General features: G+C 37.7%; 1 protein-coding gene across 7 annotated transcripts in view; it reads left to right on the top strand.

Moving 5' to 3' along the window:
• LOC145999076 (uncharacterized) overlaps window positions 1-23778 on the top strand; it is an 85979-nt gene that overhangs the window by 53831 nt on the left and 8370 nt on the right. For 6 of the 7 annotated variants that reach the window (XM_083136048.1, XM_083136050.1, XM_083136046.1 and 3 more), the window contains 5 exons: window positions 2142-2291; window positions 4545-4652; window positions 6707-6826; window positions 14272-14464; window positions 20222-20350. In XM_083136048.1, coding sequence (XP_082992174.1) covers window positions 2142-2291; window positions 4545-4652; window positions 6707-6826; window positions 14272-14464; window positions 20222-20350 — 700 coding nt within the window. The remainder of the gene's footprint in view (window positions 1-2141; window positions 2292-4544; window positions 4653-6706; window positions 6827-14271; window positions 14465-20221; window positions 20351-23778) is intronic. The other variant, XM_083136049.1, reaches the window with a different exon arrangement.

The following is a 23778-nucleotide window of genomic DNA, read 5'->3' as shown; positions in this document are numbered from 1 at the left end:
TTGATGTTCTTAAGACTGACTAAAATTTCCCGAACAATGCCAAAAATCCCTCTCTGGCCTCAAAATACCGTTTTGTGTACACACACACACCCTTAACCACATATTAGAAATAGGGACCACCGGCCCCCGTGGTGGAGTGGTTTGCACGTCGTGCTACGACGCCAGGGGGTCCCAGGTTTGAGTCCCAGCCTGGACATTCATCAATTTCATCATATCATCACTCATCCCCATCTTCGGAAATTAGCCAAAAGTGGCACAACGTGAAAATTTTCCCCTTCCAGGAAACTTCCCTTCTGGGAAGATCACTGCAGTGAATACTATTTCAGGATGAGAGCAAAGTACTGTCAGTCAAGTCTATGCAAAACTACAATAAACAAAGCGTGACAATCTCTATTGAATCAAACTTTTAACAGCTAGACTAGAAATAACAGAACTCATAGCACTTTAGGTAACTTTCTTTGAACAGAAGAAGTGTTATCCCGTGTTTTATTGCATATTTCACAGTGTTTTTCACGTTAATTTGCAAAATTCGGTGTTATTCTGAAAAATGGCATAATTGGTGATTCCGAAACACCGAAAACTTGCCCCCATAACTTATCATCGAAATACATTTTAACCCCTTAAGTGGATGTTTCGATTTTATAAATTGAGTTAGAAGCAGGTTACCCAAGCTGTGTTCGGGGTTGCAATGTGTAACGTTAAGCGGGTTGCCCGAGCTAGGTTCGGGCAGGAAATTTTATTCCAACTTCAAGTCGGGTAATGCGCAGTTGTTTCTGAGAGAGAGAGAGAGATAGAGAGAGAGAGAGAGAGTGAGAGAGTGAGTGAGTGTGTAACTTAAACCTAAATGGGAACTGAAACTACTGCACACATAATTTAAAGTAAGCTGTCTCACTACATTGTCAAGGGGGGGGGGGGAGAGAGAGAGTGTGTGTGTAACTTAAACCTAAATTTTAATTGAAACTACTGCACACATAATTTAAAGGAAATCGTATGTTGAATCTTAGACCCCAGTTCAGCGAGCCTCCAGTCCGCCCCTGTACAAGAGGGCACATGGCTTTGGACAACATTATAACATTACATGTCTTGTAAATGAGAGAAAAGTGAATGAACACACAGACATTCAAGCAAAATGTACAAAACGAAATGTATCTATGTATGTACTACTGTATATCCATTTAAATAAAATAATTCCCCGCTACGAGAAAATTGACTGGGTCTGAAATGCACAAAACGCCGCCAAATTCAAATGCCCGAGCTGTGCTCGGGCTCCCCGCTTAAGGGGTTAAATAGTAGATTTTGTTTTCCTCAACTTTTTCGTGTTATCGTTAAATGAAAACCTCACGTCCCTGCATATAAGTACTACACAAACAACTAAACTGGAAACCGACAAAAATGAAAGCAATCTGCATAGCCCTGGCCCAAAACCAAATAACTCAACCCTGTGTAGAACTCTACCAAATATGGTCCCTTCTCGTGCAAATTTAATTAAATTCCTGTGTGATGGGGCAGTGGTTGAACAGAATAATATCAGTTATATGGTTATATGGTAATACAAAACCAGACATTCAAGATTCTGACTCATTGAAAAATAGCTGTTCCTTTTAACTTTGTCTTTTCCCATCCTAAATTAGCAGCAACATTTCTAACATTATTTTCACAAGATTACCTTGCCTTCAAAACACATTATTTTGATTTGTGAGATGACTATTTGCATTAAAATATCACAACTTTTTTTAAAAAAAAAAATTGTACACATTGTGTTTTCTATTTTTATATATGTTTAAAAAATGAAGATCAATGAGCTGTCAAACAAAGTAAAAATTAAAATTTTCTATTTGGAAATGAGCTAGTAAGTACTAAGCTGAAATGTAAAACTGAAATTTCTGTAATCTTATATTATACCTATTTTAAGTCTCTTCACATTCACAACTTCATGTGTAAGGCAACTTAAAACTTAACTTTATATATATGCAAATGAAATTGTCTGAATTGTGTATGAAAATTGTAATGTTCAATAATAATGGCTGTAAAAATATGCTAGTTTCATTCTCTATAATAAGAATAAATCTGATTTCTTCACTTCATCTGTTTCAGATAGTCATGATTTAATATTGCAAATGCCCTTGATTTTATGATTTCAGAGTTCATGTGCTGGTGTAATTATAGACCCAATTGAAACAAAAGCCATGCAAACTGCCAAACAGTCGGGCCAAACTCCTTTTGCACTTCTGAAGCCTGCAAGAGGTATTCCAGTATTAGTGAAAGTGATGACTGCACCAAATAATAAACAGGTAGGTAGCTTTCAATACTTCACTGAGTAGTCTAGGTGAATTCTGAGTTAGTACATCTAATGAAAGTAGCCACTGTAGCTCAGTTGTTAGGGCTCTGACTACCAAGCATGAGACCTGGGTTCGATCCCCGGCAGGGGTAAATGGGATTTTTTCTGCTTGTTTAAGTGGCTCCGGTGCCCACCCAGCATTGTATAAAGTGGGTACCTGGAGGAAACTGGGGGTTAAAAGGCGGCAGCGGCGTGATGCTAATCTCTGATGGCCGAGATCAAGAAAGTGTGGGGCCCTAACTCCCCACTCCCTATATGCCTTCATGGCATGGTGCAAATCGCAGAGGAGCACTTCACTTTCACTTACATTTAATGATATATGTGGATGCTTCTTTTCAATTTATTGCCCCCTTTCCTTCTGTCATTTGTCCTTTCATATTCACCATTGCTGAAGATATAAATAACATGATAGGTTAGCTAGCCACACATACATGGAATGAACAGAGCAGGGACAGAGCCTCAGTACATTTGACTAGATTCAGATTGCTTCTGTGGAGATCAAGGCCAAATGTAGGAGCAGTTTCGGATTAGAAATGAATAATTTTTTATTAAATGTACTTGAATATTTGTATCTATTGGAGGTTTCTTTTTTCAGATCTGAAAGTTTTGCAGGTAAAATGGTAGACCAGTCACAGGCAACCTTGAATAAAGTATTTCTAATTCTATTGTACTGGGAAGCTTTCACAGCCAAGTGAAATGGTGCATGTTGTCTGATATACCTCTTTAGTAACTATCAAATATAACCTTTAGTACAGGAATGGTATGACATACTGGATATGCATACATGTGATTGGTTTATTTCTGTTAAGAGTTGCATGCCACTTCATTGTGAAAGCTCCCTCACATGCTGTGTTTATGGCTCGCAGCACTCCCACAAAATAACACAGTGTTTTGTTTTAGTTTATTTATTTTTTATTTATTAAACAAATAATGAATGCCACAGAACATTGTTCCAATGAGGCATGGATACATTTTGTGTGTTACATATATTTGTGCATTAAATATATATATTTTTTTTTTACTAATTACCATACAGACGAACCCCTCACTCCTTTCTCCACTGACCCAGTAGGGTTCTTTTGAATAATTGAAGTGACAGACTGTTTATATCAATGCTCGGATCATTTGCTACCACTTCATTATAATTTTTACCCATTTTTCACATCGGATATATCTTTACATAATTTGTTCTAGATTTTGACACATGGAGCAACCTGGGTTTCGATCTGGTTTTCATTTGAGGTACACAATATTGTAATGCAAATACTAACCCCATAGAGTCTATTTTGTTATTTGTTATTTACAATTTTATATAGCATGCTCATCAAATTTAGATCAAACCTTTCTTCAATTTTTTCGATGTTAAACTGCAATACAAGCTCAGAGTAATGGAGTGAATTTAGAATACACTTTGTCTTTGTACTTTAGGTACCTCAAGAATTTGGACTGAATCACCTCTATTTCCCTCATGTTTTTTATCCAAGGGCTTCCATATTCTTGATGCATATTTTACGAGTGAGCATACTAGGGAGACATAATATTGATGTACTTGGTAGATCTTCCCCACATCTTTTTATGAACCCTAGTTTCTTGTACGCTTGGTTAGCAATGCGATGAATATGTTCTTTAAAACATAGATTAGTATCATATGTGAAACTTAAGATCTGTAAATTTAGTTACCCTAGTTATTTGTTTTCTGATACGAGAAGTTTCTTATTGTTTGAGCGTTTGTTATAGATATTACCTGATGTTTTTCAAGATTAAATGGAAGTCTATTATTTTCGCTCCGTTGTAGTAATTCATTTATGTCTGCCTGCAAGTCAAGGCTATCTTCGTCAGAGAAATTGTTCTAAATATTTTTACATCGTCAGCAAATAGGAAGCAACTTAATTTCGTAATTATTTTTGGGAGGTTATTCAATATCAAACAGTAATTTTTCTGTTCAATAAAAGTGGCATGCTTCCCCGACATGTAGTGGTAACATGGTTGCCTTGTAATCAAGGTGTCCCAGGTTTGGATCCAACTTTAAACTGTAGGTTCAGTCCCAGTTAGCCTTTCTCTGCATAAAATTGTCTTAAGAACAAACTCAATAAAAGTGGCAGTTGTACCTTCCTTTGTTTTCAGTTATAGTTTAAAATCTCTGCTTGAAGATGGTGTAAACATTGTTCTGAATTTAAATGTTTAAGCCTTTTCTTTCTTAATGCAGATGCTTGTTCCTGCAACAGCAGAGGATTTGAAGTCTGCTGGGAAGATAACAGTGTCTCCTAATTTTGGAAATACAAATGGAAATTCTGTCAAAGCTGTTCAAATAAAGGTATATTTTACTGTTCTTTTTCTATTTTGTGCAAGAACAATAAGTTTTGTGTGTAGATTGACTGCTGAGATTAAGTGCCAAAATGTATGTTTTCATGTTGGTGCTCAATTTATCTTTGTTTTTCTACTCTGAACTTGTAATGAACCTACCTTGCAAGTAATTGCAAGATACTTTCAGATTTTACATTCAACTTGTAAATATAGTGAAACCTTTTAAATCAGCATTATGTGAAACACACACGGGGTACAGTTTTGCGTAAGGCACACAGTTATTTCAATTCTGTTGAAATGTAAATTTCTAGCTTCCTTCTGACACCAGACTTCCTCTTGTGCGACTTTTGTAAAGTGATTTCTAACACTCATTTTTCACTTAAACAGGGCTGCTTGCTTTTGCTTATCTTTAGTAGTAGCAAGAAGATTTATGTAGCACCATTTTCTTGTGAACTGTGGAAATGCACATGACGATGCTAAAATTTATATTTTGTTGCAGTCAGTATTTTTGAGGAGGAAATTTGGAACAAGTGTGTGTGTGTGCATAGTCACGTGTATGCCAGTGCAACCATTTCATAGAATCTGTATATGTTTGCTACTTTATAATAATTTATAACTTTATGAACAATAGGAATTATCATCGTTATGAGCTAACATAAAATTAATCAATTAGTGCAGAGAATGTGTGGAATCAATATGAAATTGAAAATGGTTAGTTGAGTGTGTGACAATTTCCATTATTTAATAAATGTGACTATAAATAATTACAATTACATTTTTCTTAGGAATAGAAATAATGTATTTGAAAAAAGTGATGTTTTTACAATATGTTAAGATTCAAAACCCATGAAAATAGTATTAAAATAATTTCTGCTTGCATGCAATCATGTTTACGAAAGCAAATACTGTAACAGTGAAACCTCAATTTTACCTTTTTCAGGGAACCAAGGTGAAAAAACTTAAAATGCAAGAAAATTTAAAATTTAAAAAAATTTGCTATTTTGGGATTGAATGTATAATGCGGGGAAAATGTAAAATCTGGGAGCATGAAATCGGGGTTCCACTGTATGAGTTCATTATTTAGAGAATCACATTCCATGCTCTTAATATTCCATATTGATAAATTCTTACTGACAAAATTGTGTTCTGATGATGTGAAGGGAAAAAAGTTCTAAAAATGTTTATGGACTGCTGGTCAACTGAAGTTGTTTGAGAGTACCTTTACGAAACTATAATATCTATTCATTGTAATATCGGAGTATTTCTTATCCATAACTCTTTACATAGAATTCCTTTTGTAGGCTTCCAATATTTTTACCTTTAGCCATTTCTGGAAATTGCAGTTTATCCAGCTACAAGTCCTTCTTCATAATAAAGTATAACTAAATCAAAAGGTATTTTTTGTTTCCTGAAACATGAATGCGTGCAATATCTTACAAGACTTGAGAAATATTTAAAGAATGAGTTACTTGCAGGATAATTCTGACTTCAGAAAATGTTGCGTCGGTAAATAAACTGAAAATTTAAAATACCATGTTTGAGTGTATTTTGCAGCTTATTTCACGTCATTACATGACAGCATATGGTTGGTTGAAAAATCCACCTCACTTCTTTTAAGTGTATGGATATCAGTTTTTTTTAAAAAAATCAAATACAGGTTTTTAAAAAAAATCACAATTTTTCCAATTCACTCTTATGATTCTAAGAAAGTCTCCATACTGCATGAAATGGCCAACTGTTGTAGTGATGTAATATCTAAGCATATAATGAAAGAGTGCTTTTCGTGTTTGCTTGTACACTCCTGTTCACATGAAGTGGCACATTTTATAAGGTTGGGCAGTTGAAGTATGTGCCTCTGTATGTGAACAGGTATGTACTATGCTATCATTTATGTGAAATTTTGTATACGTAGGTAGTGAAGAGCACTTATGTATTTGTTTGGAATTATTTGGAGACTCAACATTATGGTAAACACTTTGTGGGTGTGAAATTTAGTTGCACTGAAAAGAAATGGAGATTGGTAATGCATAACTAGCACACTTCATTCATTCATTTTGCTTTCAGATATTACACAGTGCATGTGGTAGATGCCAAGGATGTATGCATGTTTGTATGGAAAAGCATGGGTCAATGTTTACTAATGCACGCTCTTTTGGTGGCTATGTGAATACTGTCAAGATCATGGTAGGGTTTTTCAATTAAACAAAATGTGTAGGTTGTATTGCAATTGGCATCTGTTTTGTTTTCCACTTTTCTTAGAATGCAGATTAATTGCCATTTTTATTTCAGTGTTGTTGATAATTTGAATAAGTAGTTTGATTGTCTGTAGAAGTTGTTTCTAGGTAATGTGTTGCTTTGCTATATGCCAGGAATTTGTCCATGATCTTAGAGTTAGATTTATAGCCAGAATAACAGAAAATTTAGCCACAGAGGTCCAGAGTATACATCTGGCCCCTCTGAAAAATAAAGGTAAGCTAGGAATGGGCCAATATGAAATTTTGGCCGATACCAATATAGTACCTATATAAAATTTACTCATACCGATAACCGATATTCTATTGATCCGATATAAAATTCCAAATTCCTTGAAGAACCTGAATAGTTCATTGACTTCCTAAATAAATGATTTCTTCCAGGTGATTGCAATGCAAAGGAAGTTGCTCGTTTAGACATTACTTTTTAAAAAGTAGGGCATGGAGTTTATCCATAAAATTATAACAAAATGGCAGAGTTTGGCACTAAATTATAATATATTTATAGATATATCGGATTAGTAAAATAATTGGTAACTTACTGATAAACCGATCCACCTATATCGGCTGATAGCAATAGAGTGAAATACACTCTTAAACATGTACTTTTGAGTTTATTTGCCAACGTGACACTTTCTGAAGTCAGCATTATCCTGCAAGTTTTGCAAAATCGTGGAAAATTGATTTATTTTGCTGTAAAAATTTGAGGAGCAGGAATAGACAAGACTCCTTTACGCAGTAATGAACTTAACAATCTAATAACTACATAGATTTGCTATTAGAAAGGAAATGTTTATTTTGTACAGTTAGTGTAATTTTCAAATCAAATTTGGCATTTTACGCACCCTTTTAATGCTAAAATTCAATTTTATATACCACTTTTTATCCTGAGATATTCTCAGCTTTTGTACCAAAATCTTGATCTTTTACTCGCCACAAATATGTGGCTTTAATGATTTTACATGGAACTGCAATCAACATTTTCCTACTGTATTAATTAGGACTTACAATCTTGAACCAACTCTCATTAATTCGTACTGATACTAGAACTTGAAACTTACAACAGTTTGAACTACTTTGGAATACAGCTGAGACTGCTTTATACTACGTAACTCAGTTCTACGTAATTGTGTTTTATACATAAATTACTGAAGGTCCCAGCAAAATATAATTTTAAAACATTTAAATTAAACCTTGTTTGTATGTAATGCATTTATATGTAATTTGGTGTTAGTACAGTGAAACCCCGATTTTACGTTCTGGCATTATATGTTTTCCCTCTTAATATGTTCATCCAGTCAGGCCCCGGCAAAAGGATTTGTTAAGTTATGGGATGTTCACCTGAATCTTACGTTCGCTCTAACTCCCGTTTCCCATGTTATACGTTTTACTAGCCTTGACGATGTCTTAAAATTTGACAGAAACCTGTTCTGTTGACCACGCGACTTCTCCCTCCTTTTCCTTGCTTTCGTAGCTGTTTCATTCACCACAAGACCTCAAACTTCCAGATGTTAGCAGGGTGGCGACAGACCTGGAAAACCTGGAAAACCGGGAAAAGTCAGGGAATTTGAGGTGTCAAAAAAGGTCAGGGAAATGTCAGGGAATTTCGTCTTCATTGACATTTTTTTTTTTTTATTTATTCATTTAAAGATATCGTTATGGAACTCTGCACGGGAACAGGAAATCTCGTTCGTAAGTTTCGGCCTCAACTTTTAGGCCCCTTTTATGCGCAACACAACCACGGCGCCAGAAGCCAGTGATGGCAGGAGGAGAGAGAGAGAGAGAAATTTCTCTCGCCCTGGCTTCTCTGCGGGAATTTTAAATTCGAACACTCTTGGGAGGAAAATTGTTATAACTCGAGCACTATGGGATCAATCTATTTCGGATAACTTTTGTTTTACAGCTAAAACATCAGCGCATGCAGCGGTGTACAATTCAGACTGCCGAACCGAGGAAGGGGGCTTACGGGGACACGTCCCCCGAATTTCAATGGAAAAAACATAAAAATCTGGAGTTTGCACCCTCTTCTCCCGCTATTTTAGGGAGAAGGCGCGACCTTTAGTATTATTTTCAAAGAATGGACATTTCTCAAGAGAACTTAACATGTTTCATGTTCTTGGGTTCCATACAAGTTGAATAATAATCCAAAATGTGAAACTCTGTTTTTTTACGAAAAATAGGTAATTTACATATTGCTCAGAAAATTGTTATAACTCTGATACTATGGGAGCAATCTACAACCGTGTACAATTCAGAACGATGGACCGGGGAAGAGGGGCTTGGGGGGGCGAGACCCATGAATTTCAATGAAAAGAAACAAAAATCTGGAGTTTGCCCCCTCTTCTCCCGCTATTTTGGGGAGAGGGCGCAAACCTTAGTATTCTCTTCAAAGAATGGATATTTCCAAAGAGAATGAAACATGTTACATGTTCTTGGGTGGGTGACACACAAGTTGAATAATAAGCCAAAATGTGAAACTCTGTTTTTTATGAAAAATAAGTAATTTACATATTGCTCAGAAAATTGTTATAACTCTAGTACTATGGGAGCAATCTACTTCGGATAAGTTTTGTTTTTCAGCTAAAACATCAGAGCATGCAACCGTGTACAATTCAGAACGCCGAACCGAGGAAGGGGTTTTGGGAGGCGCGACCCCCGATTTCAATTAAAAAAAACATAAAAATGTGGAGTTTGCCCCCTCTTCTCCCGCTATTTGGAAATAAGGTTCGAACTTTAGTATTCTTTTCAAAGAATGGACATTTCTCAACAGACCGTAACATGTTTCATGTTCTTGGGTGCCATACAAGTTGAATAATAAGCCAAAATGTGAAACTCTGTTTTTTACGAAAATTAGGTAATTTACATATTGCTATATATATATATATATTACAAAAAAATAGGTAATTTGCATTTTTGGAGGAAAATTGTTATAACTCGGGCACTATGGGATAAGTTTTCTTTTGCAGCTAAAACATCATAGCATGCAAAGGTGTACAATTCAGAATGCCGAACTGAGGAAGGGGGGTTTGGGGGCGCGACATCCGAATTTCAATGAAAGAAAAACAAAAAGATGGAGTTTGCCCCCTCTTCTCCCGCTATTTTGGGGAGAGGGCGTAAACCTTAGTATTCTCTTCAAAGAATGGACGTTTCCAAAGAGATTGAAACATGTTTCATGTTCCTGGGTGCCATACAAGTTGAATAATGAGCCAAAATGTGAAACTCTGTTCGGAAATGTGGCATGGATATGTTGCGGAGGGGGGAAGTTGGTCATCAATATGAATTTCCCAGGCTTGCTCCAGACCTGAGTCAGAGTTTCCACCCAAACATAAGAGTATTAAGGTCCAAAAAGCACATTCATTTCGTAATCAGCACCATGATACCATATGGTATCATCGGGCCAGTACGACCTTACTCTGATGATACCATATGGTATCATCGGGGGAGTAAAGGTTAAGCCTCTAAATATTACGTTAACCTTTAAATATTACGTGTGGAAAATGCATTGAATTATCATTTTGTCTTCTCCGTATGGGAGTAGTAAGGGGACTCGTCAACAGATGGAGGGGGTAAGAGTGGGTGGTGCCGTCCGATAGTTGTCGGACGTCGTAGTAACGCATTTTGTTGGGCAAACTATAGGAACATGGAAACAAATAGGTTCCATTGATACATACGATTTTTGTCGAATAGCCACCCATCAAAGTATCTCACTACAACATGCGACAGATTGCATGGACTGCAACATCCAACAAAAATCACATGCATAAACAAGAAGAGATTTAGACTGCAAATATACTCCTCGAATTTTGTTACTCTTCTGGTTCACTTCACCTTATTTAATGTAGCAGTGCTTACGAAGGTTTTCTTTCATCATCCTGACGTATTACTGGTTTTGCACAAGTTAACATACGTTTACAATGACATTGCACTATTCGTAGATATCAAGAAGAATCCAACAAAATGGGATATTATATATGTTGAATACTATCACGAAAAAGTGAAACATAAACTGCATTGATGAACGTTATAAAAATTGGCAAGTGCATGCTCCCAATCTCAAATTTACTGCAACACTAGTATTGCAATGAAATTAACGCCACTCTCTGTCTTGTCTGTTTAAACACATGAGAGATGGTCATTAATCTCTCACTCAGTAAGGTTAATGTCCAATATTATGAAATAAAATACTAATAATAAATACGTAAATATTTTAATATAATATTTACTCAAATCATTCAATCATAAAAGCAAATAACTTTCTTCAAGGATATACTTTTCTCTGCCAGCTCTGCTAAATTTTCACTTTCCATCTATTGATTTATACGAGGGTGGCCAGAAAGTAATTTCCAATTAGTGTCGCGAACGACAAAACCGTGAATAATGGTAATTGCTGCGAAGTTATGTTTAGGAATGTGCAGTGATGTCTGGACACATTTTTCGACAGTTCGAAATATCGAAATAATGAGAATTTGACATAAAATGCTAACTGTTGGCGTTTTTAGCGATTTTTTTTTTAAAGAAATGTCCTAAAACAACGAAAAATTCCATGAAATCCAACATTCTTGTCTTTTCTAAGCCATGTTTGTGTACATAGAACATGCAAGTTTTCCAACATTTTACTCAAGAGTAAAGTATAGAGTTATACGTACGTGGAATAATTACGACAGCCACATTAAATCATGTATTTTCAACTTCTATCAAAACCATTTGCATCACAGAGCAAAGTGGCAGGGTTCTAACAGGAGATCGAGTGCGTATCTACCGTCACATGAGAGCCACATCTTCGTATTTGTCGCACGAGTATGTTTTGAATTACCAAGCTAAGTGCGCACTATCGGCATTTGTCGAGCGAGTAATAATGGAACTCAGTCATTAGGGCGTCTGACTACTATGCGAGAGACCCGGGGTCGATCCCCTGCAGGGGAGAACCGGGATGTTTTCCACCTATTCAAACTGCTCCGGCGCCCACCCAGCATCATTAGCTGGTACCTTGAGGAAACTTTGAGGGATAAAGGTAGCCAGGAGCATGGTGCTGATCACATTACCCCTACCTTCAGCCGTGATCAAGAAAGTATGGGGTCCTAACTCCACACCCCTATTATACACCTTCATGGAAAAGTGCAGAGAAATTAAGTCAATTTCATAGAATTTCATATTGGTACTTAACAAAACCATACGTGGATCTGTGTGAGTTTATTTTTTCTATTTGCAAAAACATCAATTTAGTTTACTTTGTAATTGTCAGGGAAAAATGTAAATTTTGTCCTGGAAAACCTGGAAAAGTCAGGGAATTTTATTTCTGCTTGTTTGTAGCCACCCTGGTTAGGTTTTCATGCGAGAGGAGGGAGCGAAGAGGCATGGTTCAGTGAAGGGGGGGGGGGAGAGGAGGTGGGACACAACTTGCATTTGTCCCACCTTTCTTGACTGACAGGATGGGAAAAAGGCACTTCTTACATTCCCCGTAAAGATACAATGGGCCGAATCTTCTACCTCAGAATCAGACAACAAGCACAATGTTGCCAAACCTATTCTTGCTAAATGGTGCTTTCCTTAGAATTTGGACAAAACTAAAGTTCGCCCTTGCCCCTCCAAGTGGAAAATTAACAACAGGACTCCAATCACCATTCGCTTCTAAATGTGTAAGTTTGACAAAGCTTGTTTTCAGTTCACTTATGCAGTTGGGTTGGACACATTTGCAACTTAAGTGAGATCTAAAATATTCTACATGTCTCCACTGTGAACTGAATCCAGAACACTTCGATTACTGTACATAAAGATACTTGACGTCCAACTATAAATGATCCCCCCCCCCCCCCCACCTTCAATTACCGATACCTCTAAAACTAGCAAACAATTACCAGTTTACAGAGTAAATGAAGATCCCAGACGATCGGAAGCATAAATTGATCCTAATAGGAAGCAGTCACCTACTGTCCCTACCCTCGAAAGTGGGTCACGTTAATCCACCACTGATTTTCATAGCAGGTCTTGCTTTTTCCCCCTTAGAAATTCATAACCATAGTTCTTTACCGTTGTTGAGTTATTTTTGACACAATATACCCTCTAAAAGTTGATTGTGAAGTCATTTCTTACTGACACTCGAGTTTCACCGCTCCCTTATGCTTTCCCGCTTTTTACATTTTTTTTTTACAGGTCCCTGAAAAACGTAAAAGCAGGGTTCCGCTGTATATGTATCAATTTTCATAAAATGCAGTTCATAAAATACATAATCAATCTACAATAATGTCATAGAAGTAGACATTCTTGTTGTCACAAGAAACATAAATAAGATAGGCGGGTGGGGCGTTACCCCCACACCCCTTATACGCCTTCATGGCATGGTGCTATGCACAGGGGAACACTTTACCTTTTTTTTTAGGCATGCATGGAGGCGGTTGGTCTCGAGTTGCTAGAAAGACAAGTGCGGTGTTACAGAGATGGCAAGGAGAGGCAGCATGTGGCATGAAATCAGAGGAGAAAGATTTGCCATAGTTGTTCAGAACAGGAGATGCATCTTCTTTTGTATATAATCGCAATACGAAAGTACACACTTTAAAATGATGCTTCACTTCAACCCTGAAGATGAGAGTGACGTTAGCTCTCGAAAGCTTGGAATATTTTCCACGACTCACCTGGTCAATAACCCGAGGGAATCTATTAATCATTTGTTGCCAGGAAAGCTTCAAGTCTTACATGGTTAATATATATTTTTCAAAACTCTACAGAAATATGCCAATGATGGGAATCATTTTGTCGTGATCTCTCTTCCACTGACAACACAAATATGTTGTGGATGCATTTAAAACTGTGAGAATTTTTTTTTACATCTTGTGTCGGCTCATTTACATCTACTAAGTTGGCAACACAAGTAAGTAAAAGTTTTCCCGCATTATACATTCAATCTTGATAATCCGAACATAGCAAAATATTTAAAATTTTCCTCAGTTTTAAATTTTTCCACATTTTAAGTTTTTGGGCTTTGTCCCATGTAAAAATTGAGGTTCCACTGTATATTGGGCATTGTATGCCTCAAAGACATAAAATATCAACTTCACATCAGTTAATAAAAAGTTTCAGAGAGATTTAGGTATTCGGTTCTATTTTAAGAAATTAATAAAATCTTGTGCACATTTGCAGCATCAGGAATATGAACTACTTCCAGAAGCACTGCATTATTTTTCTAATGCAGTGATAGGTGCAGTATTCCTTGGAAGAAAGAAATGCAGTTCCTGTATTTTGATGCACAATTTTACTCCTCACAGACTGTTTCAATATTAACCCTTTCATTAGGTATTTCAGCCATAAGACACAATATTTGTGTTACACTTGTACACATGTGTTAATGTCATATTCATGCATTATTTCTATTTTTGTGTGCAGGTTCCTGTTGTAGCAACCGTTATCCAGAAGGTTGGTGAAGATGGCCAGTTGACAATCCAGGTGGAGCCCCCTGGCCCCGAGCAGGAACCGGAAGCAGAGAGTGAAGTGCCGGAGAGCAGTTCATCAAACAAAGTGTCTCCACAAAACCTGAAACAAGAACCTGCTGCAGACCCCTTGGCTGATGATGGCAAAGGTATGGCAAACATTTAGTTAAACCTTTCATTATATAGTGAAACTTGACTTTATATCCCTGCATTTTAAGTTTTTCCATCATGTAACTTGAAAAACTAAAACTCTACATTCTATTGTATCTTCCTTGGCGAGAGGTGAAACTACGTGGGTTGCTCAGAAAGTAATGCCGCACAATTATTTTCTCATGCCAGAGTGAAGAGATCAGTGTGAAAATGGAAGGGTAGCAACACTGATGTGTGTAAGTACAAGGTTGTCCGACAGAGAGCACCGCAATCAAGGTGGATTGATTTAAATTACTTTAAATAAATAATTTATAGAATAACGTAAATAAGGATTTTGTAGATATCACAATCACTTTTGGTGAAAGTACATTAATCTCGCAATCATTTAATGGTGTTTATTAGGCTCTAAGGCATCGTTGCCTTGTAATCAAGGGGTCCCAGGTTCGATACCCGGTGGAGGCACGTAGCGGTTTGGATATCACTTGGTCTAGTCCCGATTAGTCACTGGAAGTCACTCGGTGCAAGATCGGGACTGTACGGCAGATGGGTAAGGTGCTCCCACCCAAGGGTTGCAAGATGGTGTTGGGTAGCCCTCTCAGAGTTCGGTTTCACATTATCATCCAACAACAGCATGCCAGATGTGAGAAGGCCAGGTCGCCTACGCCGAATAGCCTGTTTCAATTTGGACAGGGTGTGACAGTAACGTGCAGTGTTGATGGTTCCTTGTTCCTAAAAGTCCAGCAACAAAACACCATGGGCATCCCAAAAAACTGTGAGAAGCACCTTACCTGCCGAGGAAGTTGACTTGAACTTCTTCCGGACAGGAGATGATGGATGTTTCCACTCCATTGATGGCGGCCTTCATTTGTTTCGACATCACTTCTGGCCTATACACTTCCACTAGGCAGTTATGAATTTCTGCTCCCGATACTCCATGTGCCCATTCATACCGGACAACCGCTCTCACTTCCTCCTTTGACCACGAATTCAACATGCACCTTCTCTCCATATCTGCTGGGCCACGACTAAGAAGCACCTCCCCTCAGTTGCAAGCACTACGCTCACACCATCTGTTGGATACAGTCATACTTCACCCACTGGTGCATGGGTGTGTGTTGTGTTCCAAAACGGCCTGGTTTCCCCCATTGCTGTACGATTTCCCTGGCAATACTGGGGGGAACTTATTTCCGGACTTTCCCTCGTATATTTTAAGTTACAATTTAACAAACTCAACAAACATTTCCATGGTAGGTTCATATGTGCAGTATCAGAAACAGAGAAATTACATTTACAAATAATTTTCTTATTTACTTTAATCAAACTATTCAAATATTTTACAGGGCTGTTTACTAGAAAAAAACCTTTCTAACATACAAGGGATGGACAAAAATATGGAAACACCTGCAGAAATGCACATTACCTTTATTAATATTGAGTAGGACCACCTTTGACACACAGAACGGCCTGCAGTCGACGTGGACTGGACAAATACAGGTTGCATATGGTTGTCAAAGGGATGTTGTACCATTCTTCCTCCAAAGCAGCTGCAAGTTGTAGAGACGATGGTGGTGGGCTCGCACCTTGGTCTCCAAAACCGACCACAGGGGCTCAATAATATTGAGGTCTGGCGATTGTGGAGACCATGGCAGATGTGACACTTCATCTTCGTGCTCATCGAACCAGTCCTGGACGATGGGAGCTGTATGAACAGGGTCTTGTCACCATCTGGGAACAAAGTTTGCACCATGGGATTCAGCTGGTCACTCAAAATGGTTACGTAGTCCCTGGCAGTGACATGTCCATGCAGGGTGATGATGGGTCCGGCAGAATACCAGGAGATGGCTGCCCAAATCATCACTGAACCACCGCCATTCTTCACTCTTGGTAACAGACAGTCTGTATCGTACGCTTGTGCTGACGTTCTCCACACGTACACTCAGCCAACAGTTGGAAACAATGTAAAGGATGACTCATCCGACCAGATTACAGTCTTCCACAGCTCCATTGTCCACTTTTTTTGGCCAGGGTGTATAACTCGCAGGAAGTGCCAGTAACCACAGCGCCACCTACCATTCAGATGCAAATCGTGCTTGAAATGGCTACCTGTTTTATACCAGGCGTTTCCATATTTTTGTCCATCTTTTGTATATATCTATATGCATGGTGCCAAAAACCATAGAAGCAATTTTAAGCGTGCTTTTTTTTTTATATATATATATAAAAAAATCGATTTAAATAAAAATAATCAGATTTATACAAAAAAATCATCAAAATGTATTTTTTAAAATAAAAATCATGATTTTTATCCACCCTGGCCGGAATAGTGGTCCATGATATTGGCATCTGTGAGTAACACACGTTACAAACAAAGAGCTGTAATTGAAATCTTCATGGCGGAGAAAGAAAATGTGGGAAACATTCACAAACAATCGTGTGCTGTGAATGGAAGTTCTGCGGTTGATAGGATCACTGCCGGGGGCTGGATACAGAGAGTTAAGGCTTCAGAAAGTGGAAATGCGCTGCATGATTGGCCGCAGTCTGGGCATCCTGCCACAGCCACCAGCACAGACATGTTGCCAATGATATATAACAAGTTGGCAATTGGCAGTACAGCTTTCCGTCAGTAATGGTAGTTCAAAGGCAATGATTGACGCTTAGGTTTGCCTCTGAACCCTGGAGGCAATAATCAAATTTCTTTGGACTGTGCTCCCCCATCCCCCCTAGAGTCCTCATCTGATGCCGTCAGATTTTCATCTGTGTGGACTACTGAAGGATGCCTTGCATGGGACAAGGTTTGAACATGACATGAGCGCGATTCGTGCAGCAAGAACATGGCTACGTGAACAGGACACAAGATGATACAGGGAAGGAATTTGTTCCCTTGTTTCGGTCTGGCGTAAGGTTATAGATGTTGATGGAGATTATGTAGAAAAATAAAATGTGCGAAGGAAACATTCAGTTATACTGTGAGTGATTTTCATAAATTTTGAATAAATAGTTTCCGAGAAAAAATTTGTGGGGCATTACTTTCAGAGCAACCCACGTAGTGATGTGGGACCATACTGATGCTTAGGGGCATGCATATTTAGTTTTTGACGAAAACACGAAATGTGAAATAACGCATTGTAGTGTTAATTATTCATGTTTTTGAAAGGTGTGAGGTGCATTTGTCTACTATATTTTGTCACGAAATGAAGTCCAAAATGCGACAAATTTAGGGTTTATTTACAGACACGACACCTCCCAAGGTCTGAATTATCCTGAGAGTTATGCAAATCACAGAAAATTGATTAATTCTGCTGTAAATATTTGAGGAAGCAAAAATGTTTATAAATGTGCTATTAAAAATTAAATGTTAATTTTGTGTAATAAGTGTAGTTTTTAAATCAAATTTAGGGTTTTATTCACCATTTAACACTGATATGCCATTTTATATACGGCTTCTGATACCAAAATATACCCAGTTCTTGTACGAGGGTCACTATTTATATTTTGAGCCTTGGCAACACTGATTGAAGTTAGACACAATTTGACGTTTGCACGGAATCGTCTGGCATTATTGACCATAACATACTTCAAATGTTTTGTCAATAGCTTCATTTGTATTGTTTATGTTGCCTTGGAGATTGCGCGACAACAATAAAATGGAATTAACTCGTGAACATTTTCGTGCGATGAGTTTTTACGATTTTCGACGTGGATTATCAAGACAAGAGTGCATCGATCAACTTACTTCCACATTTGGCGATGAAGCCCCATGCTTTGCCACTGTGAAACGCTGGTATAACGAATTTAATTGTGGCCGACATTCGCTCACCGATGAGATTCGCGAAGGTCGTCCAAAATCAGTTGGTGTTCAAGAAAACATTGATGCTGTGCAAAACCTAATACTGCAAGATCGTCATGTGACATACTGTGAGATTGAGGCAACCATAGGCATTAGTTCCACCAGCATATATAAAATATTACATGATAATTTAGCTGTGAGAAAGGTATGTTCTCGTTGGATCCCACACAATTTGACAAAAACTCAAAAAGACGCTCGCGTCAATTGGTGCAAACAAATGCTCAATAAATACAATCGTGATGCTTCAAAAGACGTATATAAGATTGTAACAGGTGATGAATCATGGATATATGCATATGAGCCGGAACGTAAACAGCAGTCGACTGTATTGGTGTTTCAAGATGAACCCAATCCAACAAAAGTTGTTCGCGCTCGAAGCACATCGAAACAAATGGTCGCCTGTTTTTTCGGGAAAACTGGTCATGTGGCAACTGTGCCTTTAGAGGAACGTAGAACGGTCAACTCTGAATAGTACACAACAATTTGTTTGCCAGAGGTCTTCACTCAAATACGGAAAACAAACAAACGCCGTCGGATCATTCTTCATCAAGACAATGCCAGCTGTCACACATCTCGTCTAACAACCGACTTTATGAACAGTCAAAAAATCGAATTGATGGGTCATCCGCCGCACAGTCCTGATTTGGCACCCAATGACTTCTTCTTGTTCCCGAATGTCAAGAATAAATTGCGTGGACAACGATGTTCGTCGACGGAAAACGCTGTTGATGCGTTCAGAAACCATATTATGGAAGTTTTCTCAAGAGGATTGGAAAAACTGCTTTGACAAATGGTTCGAACGAATGCAAAAGTGTATTGACCATAAAGGAGAATACTTCGGAAAACAATAAAGCAGTTTTCAATGCCAAATTCCTGTTTTTTTCATTGTTAGGCTCAAAATATAAATAGTGACTCTCGTACCGATGTCTCAATCTTTTATTCACCATAAATATGTGGATCTAGTGATGCTCATACATATTTTCACAGATACAGATGCTTGAAAAGTCTAACAATTAAAAGTTGTTCAAAATATTTTTTAATATCTGTGGAGAAGCCACACTCTTTTGTCATCATTCCGAGATGTTCCTTCTTGATTGCATCCTGCAACTTGGTAAGATGTTCCCGGTAGTACTGCCCGTAGCAGGCATAATCTTGCAGGATCACACCGTGGCAGTTCCAAAAGACAGTCAGCATCACTTTCCCTTGGGATGTCACGACCTTGGCTGTTTTGGAAGTTGTTGACCTGGAATTATTTTACTGTTTGCTTTGTCTCCATCTCTGGGTTATAATGGTGCACCCTTCACTCACCCACAGTGAAAAATTTGTAACTTTTCATTTCAAAAACAAAAAGTGAATCACACCTTGAACTTCAACTGGCTCCACGGGCTGTGCCATCTTGGTTTTCTGGCCCTCTAGCAGTCTTCCACGGAACTACTATGTGCGGAATGTGTACCGATCCGATAGCTTAAGGACCAAAGGCTTCCCGACACTGCAAATTCTTGAATCAAGCATGCAACAAAAATGCAAAAATAAAAATAATACTTCATGAATATGAACATCTCTCGCATACATTTAAATGTCTTGAAAATCAACATATAAAATTAAAAGGGGATGAGGGTTAGGAATTTGTGAAGCTGTTGGATATTCTTTACAATCTACACCTGGTTGGGATAGGAAATGCAAGTATTGTGCAATAATAATATACTTTTGTTAACTTTTTTTGAACAATAGTATTTTGTACAAATGAATAAGAATATTGGAGAGTAAAGTAGATTGGCATGTGCATTTTTTCAATGCACTAATTTAATGTTCCAACAGTGATGACAGTTCAGTAGAATAGTAAATTTTTGTTCAAGTCTAACCATTGTAGTGCTGCTGAATGTTGAAAGCATCTTTATGAAATTTGCAGAATCTCACATCCAGTACGTAAGGGAGGATGGAACCATGATCCCACAAGAGGAGCTACAAGATCTCAACCCTGTGAGTTTGCTGGCAGCTGCTGTTAACATGGTTCAGTCACAGGAACAGAGTCCGCAAGGTAAGGATTGCAGAAGTCACCTTGTAGAATAATGCTGAGTGCTGACAGCATAGCTTGGCTGATAAACTTTCCCATTTACAGCTTATAGTGACAGTGTTTCCATCTACAATATCCAAATTGTTACAGTATGACACACTCTTCTTTAGTTTTTATTTGGTTAAAATGTTCATTACCGTAAAAAAAGTTAATGGCTTATTGATATCTCTAACATATCTGTACTTTTTTGTAACACTGTAGGAGATGAAACAAGGCTTTCAAAGTTCCAAGAGTACTAGTATCAGTGCCGCTAAAACCTAATTGAAATAGTTTTTTTTTTTTAAATTTCTAGGCTGAATTAGTTTTTTCTTACCTCATTAGATGAAAAAGTAACGTTGTACTTTCATGTTTGGGGAATAAAAGACGTGGCAGTATAATAAAGACACTTAAGCACATTACTAACTTTACCTGTGAGACTTACTTTTAATGGTATCTGGAAATGTGCAATAGGGCTAACTTGATACAATTTTGAATCGGCGATATCAATACCGATGGTTGAACATTGTAACAATGAAAGTTGTTGAAAATATTGATTAATATTAGTGGCTGGAAAATGTTTACAGATTACATCAGAATATTAAAATGCCGGTTAACTAATAAAATATTGTTTTTCACACAATTTTGGTGCAAAATAAATTGAAAACTTTGAATTTTGCATAATTTCCAGGATAATTAGACTTCAAAAGTGTTGTGTGGCATTTTTGTGTACTCTGTGAAAGACCAAAATGCCAGAAAAGTATCAGCCAGTGAATACAATTTAATACCCCTTCGTTGGCATCTGTATCGGCTCGGTCCTAATGTGCACCATTTTGAAAATGGCCACTGCACTTCGAAAATGAGGTTAAAAATCACTTCACTTACTTGCTATGCATCTGACAAAAAATGTAGAGACCAAAATTGTAGAGTGTAAAATTTCCTATGAGAATGTCAATTTTGTGCAGGTTATATTTATCATGGAGATATTTGAATATCTTTTCATCTTCAAAGGTGGCATTCCTTGCAATCTCTCTCCTTTAAGGATATGCCACTGTATGAGTATTCTATGTCATTATAATTTTTTTTTATACATGCCATAGTTATTTTCTGTTCTATTTTGATTATTTTATGTTGCTTTTCTACCTCTTGGGTTAATTGTGATGAGGATGAACACAGTGATACATCCTTGTGTTTGAATCTGCAATCTCTGGCTTTTGGAACAGTTCTTTTATATCACTGTTCAATCTATACTTCATTTGTAATTATTTTCTAATATCATTCAAGAATTATATCATTTCTTCTTATTTCTAGATCTTTCCAGCATTTCTCCGATTTCGCAGCAACTTCTTGCCTGTATTGCTGTAAGATTCCCCCTTGCAAACCCTAATTTGCCACACATGGCCCATAACGGGTTTGCCCCGAGTCTAGCAGCCATCTTTACTTCTGAAATCCCTATGTCTTTATACTCAAATTTCTTGCAAATATTTTAAATCTGTCCACTATCTGCTAACCCTAGCTCTCTTTTCTATTAATCTTTCCACTAAAGGCCCAGAGGCAGCCACTGCTATTGTCAACTATGTGTCTTTCTCCAGCCATTCTGGTGACACAAGTCGTAATACTCACTTCTCCACAATAACCCCTTTTATAAGTGCCGATCATCTGGTCTGCATCCTTCTGTACTGGTTACAAACTCCAAAGAGTTGGCACTAGAAATATACAGGGTGAGCAATAAAGTCTTTCCCTGATTGCAAACTTTTATTGCTAAAGATCTATGCTAGATACAGTTATGCGGTTTGTTGGAAATGGTAGCTTAACTCATAATGTTTTGTTGCCCTTAGAACGTCTAGGCTATGCTCAATTTCTCTCCATGTCTTTGCCAACATCTCTTCTGTCACCGTCTTCTATATCATCCCGTATTTGTGTCTGAAGAGTTTGCATATCAGGAACTGGTGAACGAAACACTGTCTCCTTAACGTAACCTCATAAAAAAAAGTCAAGAGGGGTTATGTCCGGCGAACACGTCTCTACCGATCCATCTGTCTGGAAAGGTGTCATGCAAGAACTGGCGAACTCCCAGTGTGGTGGTGCACCATCTTGTTGAAACACTACCCATGGTTGAAATTCCTGTAACTGAGGCGCAACGTAAAGTTTCAACATGTCCAGGTAAACTGTTGACATAATGGTAGGCTCAATGAAAAAGAACTGTCCAATAATTTTGTTGTGCATTAAGCCACTCCAAACATTCACTTTCGACCATAGACTCTCTGAACTTTCGCTGTAATGTTAACAGGTGACAGTGTTTCATGGAACCACAAAACACATTGCGTTTTCTCCTGCATAGACGTCATTGTGAGAGCAGCACTTCTAAATTATGCTACCTGAAACACAAGAGAATAAGAATCTGACAAAACAAAGAAATGAAAAAAAAAACTTGATGTATTGCACTACTTATTGCCATAGGTTTTATTTGCCTATCTACCGTGGAAGTTGAGATATAAATATTCATAATCAGGAGAAGACTTTATAATCACCATGTAGTAATATGATAATATGGTTGGATACTTTGCTTTGGTGTAATGGGAATATATTGCCTGAAGTCATAGGAGGTTTGACATCACTGTAAACTGTCCTTTGCTGCTTGTAACATTTCCCTCCAAATTTCAACCAATAGAATTCAAAAAGTCAATTTAATTTCGGCAAAATCTTAACCTTCGAAAATTTTGTGGAAATAGTTCGACACTAGTAGTGATCAGTTCTAGTTTTGCACTCGCCGAAGAACAGTTCCGATTTCTGTTGCATTGTTGTGCATAGTCCTGTGTATATATGTGTGTGATGTGAATATGACAACGACTGAATGTAGTAAGTATTGTCCATAGTCCTGTGTATATATGCGTGTGATGTGAATATGACAACGACCGAATGTACTAAGTATTGTTGTGCATGGTACTGTGCCATATACGTGTGTCTGATAGGAACATGCCCAAGAGTAATGTGGAACAGTGTTCCAACCAAGGACCATGAGGACTCAAAGATAGGAGCTGCGCCAGGACAGTGTCGCCCAGGAACCTGTGGAGTGGGTAAGACAAACAAAAGTGAACAACAGTGCGCCAGCCCAATTGACGTAATAATTATCCCTTTACAAAATTTTCAATAGAAAAGAACTGAATCATTTGACTGTGATGATTGTTTCATTGATATTTGGTTGTATCTACCGAAGGATAAGCTCTTAATCCTGAAGATAGCTGCACCCAGATATCCATGCATCACCGACATTTACCACTGTTCGCTGATAAGGATGCTAATTTGTAGCATCGCACTTTGTATGTAGTATATATCACTTACATCCTGCCACAGAGGCTAGCAAAATATCATGGTGAATGTGAGAATTATCACTGTTCATTATGTCACTTTGTAAG

Source organism: Lepisma saccharinum, chromosome 14 (genome assembly GCF_977018435.1).
Source record: "Lepisma saccharinum chromosome 14, izLepSacc3.1, whole genome shotgun sequence".
Classification (NCBI taxonomy): domain Eukaryota; kingdom Metazoa; phylum Arthropoda; class Insecta; order Zygentoma; family Lepismatidae; genus Lepisma; species Lepisma saccharinum.
Note: the sequence above shows the minus strand (reverse complement) of the source record. Positions and strands in the feature narration are given on the sequence as shown.